The 12,053-nt window shown below is 38.9% G+C and overlaps 1 protein-coding gene across 1 annotated transcript in view; it reads left to right on the plus strand.

Moving 5' to 3' along the window:
* The window catches only part of mrpl23 (mitochondrial ribosomal protein L23), a 41,348-nt gene extending 36,513 nt beyond the window's left edge, over nucleotides 1-4,835 (plus strand). The window contains exon 5 of the mRNA XM_032587639.1: nucleotides 4,551-4,835. Within this exon, the coding sequence (XP_032443530.1) occupies nucleotides 4,551-4,715 (165 nt within the window). The 3' untranslated portion in view covers nucleotides 4,716-4,835. The remainder of the gene's footprint in view (nucleotides 1-4,550) is intronic.
* Nucleotides 4,836-12,053: the final 7,218 nt, after the last annotated feature.

Here is a 12,053-nt window from a genome sequence, read left to right on the forward strand (position 1 = left end):
AAGGCAGCGTTGTTAACTGGGAGTTGTCATGCGACAATGTTTGGTTCAAGTTTGGAGAAGTCTTGTTTGGTTCAATGCTTCATTGGTCAACTTGTTTCCAGGTCTGGTGTTTATAGCACAGGGGTAGACCCTTTTTTATGTCACCTCTGCTTACTTCTTTTCCCAGCTTTCTCCTTTCATCCATCAAAATATTTCCCTCTGCTTCTTGGTGTCCTCCTTTTAACTCCTGCAGCAAACTTGCCTTTGCCTGATTCAGTGTTTGTACTCGGGATTCCTCAATGGCAGTGTGTGCAGAAAGACACAGAGGACCTTGGCCATGCCGCTGGTTTCCAGGTGCTGCTGTGGTGTTTGGCAGCTCTCAGCTTGTGCTTGACTAAGCTTTTTTTCTTACAACAGGGTTTGCAAATTTGGCTTTTTTCACGAGAAAACCTCCTGTAGCTTGAATTTCAAGTGTTGCTGCAAAACAGAAGCAGAAAGGGGTGGATTTTTATCAGAAGGTTGCTATTTTTTAAAGCTTTTGTTGTAGTAAAATAGATGATTAACTATAGAGAATGGAGGATGACACCTTTTGATACCATACACCTTTCTATAGTATTACTGGTATATCCATACTTAGTATCTGCCTAAATAAGGGTGCATCTCAATAAATAATATCATTGTAAAAAAAAAGTTTATTTCAGTAATTGGATTCAAAAAGCAAGACTCAAATAAGACTTCCCTCAAAAATAAGAACATTTGCTTTGGGGAAATTACAGCTTTTGAATAAAACTTCTAAAGTAGAAAAATATATTTGACACCAAAGGTGACGTATACAGATGATAAAAACCATAAATGGGTTATACAAATACCTCTTCTGCTGAAGGCTATAATTGCTATTGGAAAGAATGATTTTTTTTTTTATATATATGTGTGTGTATCTGTGTGTATGGGTGTATTGCCTTGCTGGCCAGTAGGACTTTGTATCTCTGACCCAATGGGAGGAGACTGTGTGACAGAAGGGATCATAGGGTTCCTCTGAGATTGGGATGCCTTTACTGATCACAGTGCGCTTTGACAGATGGGACACTGAAGTTTGTGGTGAAGCAGTTATTTGCTTTATTTGCTCTTTGTAAGAGTTTTGTTTTCTTTTTGAGTGATAAAATGTATAATTGAAGGCAAAAACGGATTCTATAGGTGAGTGGTAAACCATGATTGAAATCTTTTTGCTAACCTTAAAATCACGCAAAGATGGAGGGACTGGAGGACTTTATTATAACTTATTATTATTATTTGAAAGGACCTTCAGGTGTCCATCGTTTTTCCGAGATACCTAAAACATTGTACCTGGTTAATTTGCTTTCCATGAATAATCAGGTACCTTTGAAACAACTGTTTACATCCCATAAATGGGACTATTGCAAGGACCACTTACTGTACTTGTATGCTGAGCAGCAGAGTGAACAACATTTTTGCTACTGAGCCTTGTTTGCTGCTGTTTATTGGATTTCATGATCTTAGTTTTGAAGAAATTTGAGAGCATGACATTTTTGAGCTATTCATTTATCTTCCAGGGTCCTAAGTAGAAACCCTGCACACACCCATAACACCCTTATAACTCCTCCTCATTGTAACAGTCTGAGGTTGAAGTGGACTGATGTTGGACACCAGTTTGGTCCAAATATGCTGAGATGGGATTGTTGCAACTTAGCAAATGTAGTTGTGCTTTTCATTCTGGCACAAATGGCAAGTTGATACCACAGATTAAAATGATTATGTGATCTGAGATCTTATGAGACTTTTCCATTCTCTCCACTTCCAGATTCGGGAGGTAGTCTCTGCTAAACTCTTCCTCATGGAGGGGACTGTTAACATTTTGGAGGATATATAGTTCAATCCCAGACTGTGAAGGTATTGGATTGCCGAATCTTATCTCCCGGCATTGAGATTAACTAGTTTTCAAGTGGTTGATAGACCTCCCCGCATCATCACACAGCCTCTACCAAAAGCTGCTACCCTCTTGGTACCGTAATCTGTGTAGCTTTTTTTTTTTTTCATTTCATTAAAATGTGTAGACAAAATCTGGACAAAACATTGAAAACCATAATCCTTAAAAAAATAAACGAACAAAATAAAGTAAAGATTTTTTTAGTTGAAATTCTAAATGCAAAGTTTGCAGTTTTGGGGTCACAGATTTGGTTTTGGTTCACTTTTTTGTCAACATTTCATGAATGCCATAAATCAGCCTTAAATTATCCACCATTTATGGTTTACAAAATGCTTTATTCTCAAGGGCATGTCATGTTTCCTTGTAAAAACACAAGGAATGTGACAGTTTGGCATTAGGCACATTATTGTGACAGCCTGAGGTTAAAGCTGGCTGTGATTTTTATATGCTAAATGAGGAGATGTTGCTAATTTCAAAATGCTCTTAATTTCCTTGGCAAAAAGAGTTTGCAAATTTTTACATAAAATTTTTTTTTTGCTTTGAGCTTAACTAGATAAGCACTCTCTTAAACCCAACTATTAGTGGATCTGTAGAATACAGAGACAGAAACGACTCAGATTTACAGACTGCTTTTGGTCTGACAACTACTTAGAAAGAGAAATATAATTTGGTTATGGGACTGTGCAAAAACATATGTTGTAATTTCTTTTATTCCGCAATTTCCCAAATTCAAAAGAACAATTTCAAATTTGTTGTCAAAAATGACTGCACAAAATATCTAAAGATAAAACTTGGATGCCTCCCGACTAAACATATATAGATACATATGCAGTTCATATGTATCTATATATGAACTGTTCAGATACTGTGCAATTATCTGAACTGTACTCTACGACCTACAATACCCACGCCGTTGTCCAGGGGCATGTAGTGGGATCTGGGCTTTAAATATTTCTAGAGTAAACAAAAGCTTGTATCTCTGCGTCTCCCACGTTAGGATTTAAAACATGCTGCATGTAATTATATGCATGTTTCTTTTGGTATTTTGGGGGTTGGAGACAAAGTAACATTCACATTAGAGCCACACCATTCTTTGACGCCTACACACTGACCCCAAGCAAAAATATTTCATATATTCAAGTTGAACAGTTGATTGACAGATTTGTTCACTGAAGCAATTTATTTTTTTGGTGGTGGGCCACTTTAAAGTTGTTGAAAAGTTTATGACTCTCATCCAGACATTTGACTGTCACTATTAAGCTGAAGCTGCTGGTGTGAAATCTGTTGTTTGTGATCTTTAATCCCTTTGGTGTATTTTGTGAGCATTAACATTTTGCATGAAATACCAACACAGTATTGTTGACATGTTTATAGGACATAAAAATGTCATATAAAAGTGCTACAAAAGATTTAAGCAAACTTTATGGAGTTGTTCTCGAAAGTCTTAATAACCCCTGTTTTGTGACTGGTCAGACCGTAATGCATTATTTCAAGAACTTTCTTTACATATGTGCAGTTACACATCACAGAAAATAGGTGCAATAACCCAGCTGCATAAGTCTGCACAACTTTCTGTTTGTGCAGCTTATTCTCATCTCAGTTTTTGATATTTGCTTGAGATAGTTTTGGAGAAACATCAAGTTTTTATAAAGTCACTGTGGTATTGCATTTTCATAATCGGACATTTTTATACCCATCTGCTGACAGATACCATTGTATTATAATTATCAGTTTTATCTTTTATAACTTCTCGACCAACTATTACTTTAGCTAAAAGAGGAAAGCATGGATACCTCATGAAAATTGTACTAGGACATCTGAACATTATTCAAGATTCCATATAGCTGATGTCAGGTATGACCTCAAGAAGGAGGTGCTTCGTTAAGCACTAGTTTAATGGGTGCACACACTTTTGCAACCAGGCAATAGCACCTTTTTTAATTTTCTACATCTCCTTCCCAACAGTTTATTTCTCAGATGAATTGTACTTCGTAGATGTCACAATATGTGGAAAATGTTGTTTTTAACGATTATAATGTGGGCTTGTTTTTTTTTTTTGTTGTTGTTTTTGTCACAAAAACACATATGGGTGTGTGCACTTTTAGAGGTCCAGTGCGATTGATGAAGCTCTTGTGTAGTTTCTTGGTGTAGCTCTTGTTGCCAGGTATACTTGGAAGGAACTGAGAGTGATATAATAGGCGTGTGCATACCTGCACTGTATGACCTCTTATCTTTTATTTAGCATTGTGTGTGTGTGTGTACTGTACTCTATAGCACCCTGACACAGACTACAGTTGGGCCAGTAATGCATTAGCTATGGCCAGAGATGGGTTGGTATGGAATAAATAATGGATACCATCCTTTCCCTCTAAATAAATCAGGACCAGAGAAATGGAGAGAGATTAAATGTGGGAGAGAGTTGGAGACATTCAATGCCAGATATAAAGAGAGGATTTGTGTAACTGGAAGAAGGATATAGTGGCAGAAATAGTGTCCTGAGTTCCAGATGGGTATCTCATTTCTCTTGTTCGTGTTTTATTAATTGACATTCAGTAGAAAACTGAAGTGTAGCTGTTGTTATTAAGTTTAAAAAAAGCAGAACATTCACAGCTTATTTTATTCCCAGGCACAAGGCCAGACATTCACCTTCCCCGACATCTTCCCAGAAAAGGACCGGACGCCGAAGGAGGGCTCCATGGAAGAAATGCAGGAGAAGTTCATGGAGGACGAGAAGCAGAGGCAGAAACTCGACCCCAGGAGAGGAGGGGTCACCGAGTGGTTTGGACTCTGAACCAGGGGGCCCTTGGAGCAACATGTATTGATTTGAAATGCAACCTCTGTGATGTCACTTTTATTTCACTGCTGAAACATGAGCGTGTAGCGAAAAAGAGCAAGTGTGTGTGTGTGTGTTGTGGGTGTGTGGGTGTGTGTGGGGGTGTGTGTGTGTGTGTGGGATATGGCGGACGTGTTCAGTGTGTTTGTGAGGCTGGAGTCCAAGAACCAAAAGACAGGAGGAATTGGAGAAGGAGAGCAGCAAGACTTCATCTTTAATGAAACAAGCCCACCACACACATTGTCCATCACCTCAGATAACCTCTTCTTCTTTCTCATCCTGATGTTCTTCCCATACATATGCTGCATTTGTGTCTTTTTGTTTTTTGTTTTGTCAAAGTATCCTTCTCATCTGTCAACCCTGTTGTCTCTCTTGTCTCTATCTTTCTGCGAGATACTTGATCCTCGGTCCCAGCAGAAAGCAGCATATATGCAGTATATATATATATATATATATATATTCCCAGCTGGTTGGATCCATCTGCCTGGACAGTCACATCATTTCCTCTTCTATGAGTTTGTCTTGGATTAATTACCTGGATTTGGTAAACAAAGGATGGGATGCTGTTTCAGAAAGCAGATATGTGCAGTTTGCAGTGGCATCATTATATTTTGTGGTAACAACTATTGCCGTGACCATAAATAAAGCCTTTACCCGATGTTTGTGTATGTGTGTTTAAATGTTAAAGTTGTTTTCATAGGAACTATTAAACGGTCACCTTTTCAAAAGCACTCTGCCTGCTCTCTCACTGATGCCGTGCCGAGAAACTGGCACTTCGAGAATCTGTTTGCAGTGTATGCTGGCCTTCGCAAGTGCCAATGTGGTCTGGTAGCTGTTTTGACAAAGTAATGATCTGTGTTTTGAATCGGGCCAGTGAAGGACTGAGTTCTCTTACCGTAATAAAGCCCATAAAGCGGAGGGTGGGGAGACCTCTTCTGGGCTCACTCAGACCCTCCATTATGCTTAGAGGCCAAAGTTACAGTAAGTGTCCCCCAGCCATGACCGCTAATGTCGGCTGGCTAACAGAAAGGTCCGGTCCCTGACCTCATCCAGCCAACTCATCTATCACTAAGGAGAATGTCAATATTGATCCTGTTGGCCCATTGTCTGCTGCCTAGAACCACTGAACCCCACCATCCTCCACTGTTACTATAAAGCAATCAGATTTTGAACAAAACAAGCTTCTTGTTTCACCATTAGTATGTGCCTTTTCTCTCTGCCTTTTCTCTCTTCCTCCATCTCGTCTGTTGCCTAGTTTTGAACCTGAGAAATAGCTGAAAAACCAACTAAAGTGGGAGACCAAATTCATTTTGTATCACACCTCCTGGCCTGAACAGACCCCTTTATGATAGTTGGATAATCAAGTTCTGATGTTTGCCAAGCCATAATCTTTCCCTGTTGTCCCCTTGATCTTTGTGCTGGGGATACCCTGTTCCTCTTAAAACCAGCAACACATACCTACCACAATTGTTTCTCATTAAACTCCTGATTAAATCACTTCTTTTTTAAAGCCTGTTAGGAGTTTTGGTTGTGTAGCGTTTTGCGTAAATTATTTTACTGCTTTGCGATAAAAAAAAAAAAAAAAAAAAAGCAACTACAGTTTTTCTCAGACACACTTTGTTAATGATCTAATGTCTTGACTAAATGGGTACAACACAAGGAATGGGAAAACAATTTGATGTAGGAGTGAAACAACACAAAAACAGATGAGTCAAGTTTGCTTGAATTGTATGTGACAGACTAACACAAACATTAGTCTGGTGAGGCAGGAAAAGGATGCAGGATTCATATTTGTATTGCAAAGAAAACTCTAAAAAAAATTGTGAACATTTAATACAGATGAAACCAGAAATTTACATACGCAATTGTCTGAAGTGAAATCACAATGACGTTTACTGCTTTAGGTCAGTGAGAATATCAACATTTTTCCCATTTGGTAAATGCCAGAATAATGAGAAAGAGACTTTAAGGCAATTTGTATTACTTTCTTTAAAGTAAAAAGTTTAAGTACACTCAATTAGTATTTGGCACTGTTGCCCTTAAACTATATAACTCTTGGATATCCTTCCACAAGCTTCTCACGATAGTAGGCAGGAATTTTTCTTTTGCCCGTTTCTCCTCATAGAAGTGGTGGAACTGAGCCCCGTTTGTAGGCCGCCTTACTCGCACATGCCTTTTCAATTTAAAAGCTGAAGTGCCTTTTCAGCTTTAACATTTTTCGATAGGATTGAGATCAGGGCTTTGTGATGGTCACTCCAAAACATTGACCTTGTTATCCATATACCACGTTGTGACCAGTTTGGCAGTATGCTTCGAGTCATTGTTCATTTGGAAGACACATTTGTGCCCAAGCTTTTACTTCCTGGCTGTTGTCTTGAGAAAAGGTTTTGGTAAAATTAATTTACCACAACCTTATTCTGATTTCCTGTCAGTGTGGAAAAAAAATACTATTAGAGCTGAAACGATTCCTCGAATGATTCGAGTACCTCGATTATTAAAATTCCTCGAAAAAAATGTATCTGCCTCGAAGCTAATAAAAAGTTCTATTTTATTATTTAATGCACCGTGTTCGTTGCGCTGCGCTCTCGCTTCCGCCTGAATTGTTTGCGGAAGCTAAGTGTTAGCAGCATAAAGTCTAATTTTCAAGTTCGGCCTGGGAGGATGTTACAGCTTGATGATAATGTCCAGGTTTTTGTCGTTTTCGGGGGACCAATAAGCATCCTTAAAATGACGGGAGCGATGCTTGGAGTCCGGCAGCTTTTCTCCCCCTGGAGCTGCCGGTTCAGAGCGAACGGCGGGATTATTTATACAGGTGAGCGGATAGACTGAACACTGGGGGCGGCTGTGCTTTAAATGCGTAGCTTTACTGACTAACCGGAAAATAAATTTCATATCATCCCGTTCGCAACAAAGGGGTGGCGGAGCGCATCGTGACGGTACATAGCTGGTAGATGTTTCTATGTGTGACGAATGCAGGTGTCAAATCCCATCGCTATAGGCACAAGCGACAAGGTGAGAGTTTATCTATTAAATTGACTGAAGATGAATACATAAACCAAAAACTGGAGTATAGACATTTTTTAGAAGCATATTTGTGAGCCTGTCTCTTTATAATTAAATTGAATATAATTTCAGATTTTTGTACAACCTTTCTTCAGGTTAATTTAGAAAGTGAGCTATTATTTTGATTATTGTTAACTTTGTTATTGTTAACAATAACTTTGTTAATAAAGTTATTTCTAGGGAAGCTCAAATGTGAAAAATTGCACTGATGTTGATATCTGATAGTAACACTGCTGTTATGTTAGATTTACCAAAGTTTTATTTTATCTTTTTTTTTATCCGATTACTCAATTAATCATAAGAATAATCAATAGATTACCCGATTACTAGAATATTCCTTTACAACAGCCCTAAAATAAATATGTGTCTTAGTGTATGTGAACTTCTGGTTTGAGTATATTCATCCCACCTGGAGAAAAACAACTTGTAGAGCCACCTTTTGGGTGCAATAACAGGGGCAGGGCATTTGGTGTATGCCTTTTAGTAGCTTCTTCTTTTGAAATTAACTCCAGCTCTGATTGGATGGAAGCATCTGTGAATAGCAATTTTGAAATCTGGTTCTACAATTCATTACATTGCTCCTGACATCAGAGACTCCTCAAAGTTACATTTTATTTATTTTTTTCTTGGGAATGTACCCACATCAGCGGTGAAAGTTTGTTTGCACGGAGCACTTAAGGACAAGTGCTTCGGCAACCTCCTCCAATATCGAGAGGGATTTTCCGAAATACTTCATTTGATTGAGGGTCAGTTTCTGATCTCTTTGGAAACGAGGTACACAACAGAGCAGTAAGCTCCAAATAACACTAAAATAACAGGGAAGCTTATTTTAGACATGAATTTTGTGTGTTGATAAGATCCTGGTCATTGTGCCTTCTGTGTCTGTTAGCGCGGTGTGCTATATCTGCCTCGTTGATGATGTAATTAAACAGATTGTGAATATTGCAATAACACCATTGTGATGCATTAATTTGAATTCATGGTTCTGCAGGTTTATCGTCTTCATTCTCCTGCTCTGGGTCAGACGCTGGCTCCAACATGTAAGGTCGGATGGACAAGTCCGTTGTTGACATCTTTAATAAACTTGGTAGATAATTGTATTGCTGATGTGAAACAACAAAAATGGGCGAACAGGGCGGAGTCAAAAGCTCTGCGAACTGGAGGGGGGCGGGGCGTGAAATGTTTCATCAATATTTAAAATAGACGCAGCAAAGCGAGTTGCTCTAAAATGCAGGGATCTGTGGAGCTACAATAATAATGAATTTAGACCACATATACATGTACAGTTCTACTTTATGTAACCCATAAGTAAATGGTTTATATGTTAAGCATTAAAAGCATGTCCACCTTAGCTTCAGACAGTGAGAAAAAAACCCTGTCTTTTTTACTTTTAGTCTTTTTAGTTGCAGATGTGAAATATCACAATGTTCTGCAAGTCTGAGTTGTACACTGAATTTTTTTTTGACATTGTCAAAAGAGGTTTTTATGCCTCGTCATCCTCGCGTCTTTTCAAGCCACATGAAAAGCTGTTGACACCAAAACAGACCCGTTCTGTCCGTGTTTGTTTATGGAGCGTTCTTGTCTGTGAAAGACAAGTAGGCGTGCCGCGCACTTCCTATTTCAACCAAACTAAAAATAAGTGCACGCAGCTCTTGATTTATATTTGATCTCTGTTTGGAGAATACCACCATATTGTTATGCACCACACGTTGTGTAATTGCAGAGGAGAGGAAGAGCGAGCTTGTTTCGTGCAAGATGCGGAAAACTCTGGAAGGCCGCAGTGAGAAAGCAGGAGGTGAGGGAGTTAGATGACATCACTGAGAAAATGCTGAGCTGGATTTAAGGGCTACTGGATAAAACAGGTCTGATCCCACAGTGCTACCACTCCGCACCCTCCACACCTTCCTACCTCCATCTCCTCTCACTTTCTCTTGAGACGTACAGTGCGGGCAGTGTTCTCTTCCCTACATGATGAGTTAATGGAAGGGGGGTTGAATATTTTAAACTGTGCTTCACTCTCATCCTTCCTCTCCTTGCTCGTCTGTCTTTTTTTCCCCTCCTCCTTCAGCTGTGCATTAGTAGAGTGCAGACATGACCCTGTTTCTGTCACTGCAGTCCACTTTTGGAATCTGCATGACATCATTTTGTATTTTTGGGATGAGCAGCGGTACAGTGAGTGTCTGTTCTGCCTCTGCAGCTGAGGGAGGCTGCAGAGCTCTTCTTTTTTTTTTTGCTGGCTGTAATAACAGCCTTCTTTAAAGGTCTGCGCCAACGGCTGGTTGTCTGTATCAAATAGCTGTTAAAGACTTTACTATATGCAAAACGGACACAATGCACATTTTTTTTTAAGAAAAAAGAAAGGACAAACTGACAAACTTCAACACATTTATTTGCACTCTCTGTAAAGTTACAGTACATGTACACATACAGTAAGACCATTATTACTCCTACCAGTCCCTTGTGCAGATGCACACACTCTCACACACTCACTTCTGTTCTCTAAGACAACCGGGATTGCCTGCTGAGGATTCTGACGGCCTCTCTTGGACTATCGCCATACGCATTCCTCCTTCCCCAGGTTGCCGTTGGTTCATCTGAGCTCAGCCAGTGCACTCTGTCACCCCATAAGTGTGTGCATATATGCGCGTGTGTGGGGGGTGTGCGCGTGCATGTGTGTTCCAGTGTGGGTCCATGTTCTGCATGCATCTTTAACTTAATAGAAAGTTATCTTCAGCATTTGTGTACACACAAAGGCATGTTTGTATGATTTTATTCATTGCTTCTTGTGAACCACTCAGCCATGCAGAAAATTACCATGATATGGCCCTCTGTGCAGGGCCTGACTGCACTCACTACTGTGTGTGCGCTGGCTTGGAGCCAGGAGCAACAACTGAAGGACTGCGCAGCAGAAAACAGGTCAACTAGATGTATCGCTGTTTGGATGAAAATAAATCAATATGCAATTGAGTTTACCAATTGTTTTCTAATGTTGAGAAGGGAGAGAAGGCTAAATTTATGTAAACTACTCGTTTAGCTTGATGTGCAAACTAAAGTTGATTCTGCGTTTCTACTGTAGTTTTGCAATTATATGAGTACCAAGCAAAAGTATTCATGGCTCTTGAGCCTATTCACATTTTATCCAGTTACTACAACAAACAACAAGACTAAGAAGAAGGGGTGAACATACGAAAAGACAAAAAAATTTGCAAAAAAATTAAGAGTCCAGTTTCGTTCATTTACAATGTACATTTTAGCATGTGTGTTAATTGATATGCCAGATATCAGTTAACTCACAGTAGGATTATACTACCTGTTAGTCATGAATAAACGATAAAAAATAGCTAAAATGAAGTCAGTCATAATTTGGTAGAAAACACATTTAAAGAACCTCAGAAAGAGACAATCACAGAGGTATGGCTACTTTTCATTCATTAATTTATCAAATTGTGAAGAGAATAGGCTTTTTCAAAAATAAAAAAAATTGACAGCTGTGCAGCAAGTTTTTGTGCCAATTAAATAATGTAAAGCAGGAATAAAAAGCACAATTTTAGTCATCTTTAGCATTGCAATGCTAAAGAAAGATCCAACATTATGGTATCCAATAAAAAAACCAGAACAACAGCAGCATTTCAGATTTTAAACCTATTCATGTTCTTTTATTAAAAATGTCTGCATTCAATTATGTTGTCTTGATGTTTTATATTGTTCTTTAAATAAATTCAACCTTGAGATATTACTTGAGATTTGCGCATTCATAAAATATTGTATCTATGTGACAAAACCAACTCTATTCATGACATTACGTATCTCACCGCAAGGGCACTGTAAATTAAATGTTCTCAGCAACTGGTAGTTGGCGCTGAGAAAATTTGTTTGCAGCCATTAAAAGATTATAGGATGATCAGGCTTTTGTCTAAAAAGGAAGAATATATAGTTCGACTCTACGTTTCTACTGACAACCTAATTCTCTACAGTACTGGTGGCCCTGTTGCTGCCAGCTGTTGGAACATAATTTTTATTTTAAATAACTTGATAACAGTGATACATACACGAGAAGGAGCGAAGGAATCGAAGGCAGCTGGTTTAATCTGCAAAGTATGCGTGCATGTCAGAGAGAGAGGAAAATGAGTTCAGCTCAACAAAAATCAACTGGGACCTGGCCACCCATCTGGACTACAAAGCACTTAGCTCCGGTCTACACACATACACATATGTGCACTTGTCAGTGAACCC

Source organism: Xiphophorus hellerii, chromosome 2 (assembly GCF_003331165.1).
Source record: "Xiphophorus hellerii strain 12219 chromosome 2, Xiphophorus_hellerii-4.1, whole genome shotgun sequence".
Classification (NCBI taxonomy): domain Eukaryota; kingdom Metazoa; phylum Chordata; class Actinopteri; order Cyprinodontiformes; family Poeciliidae; genus Xiphophorus; species Xiphophorus hellerii.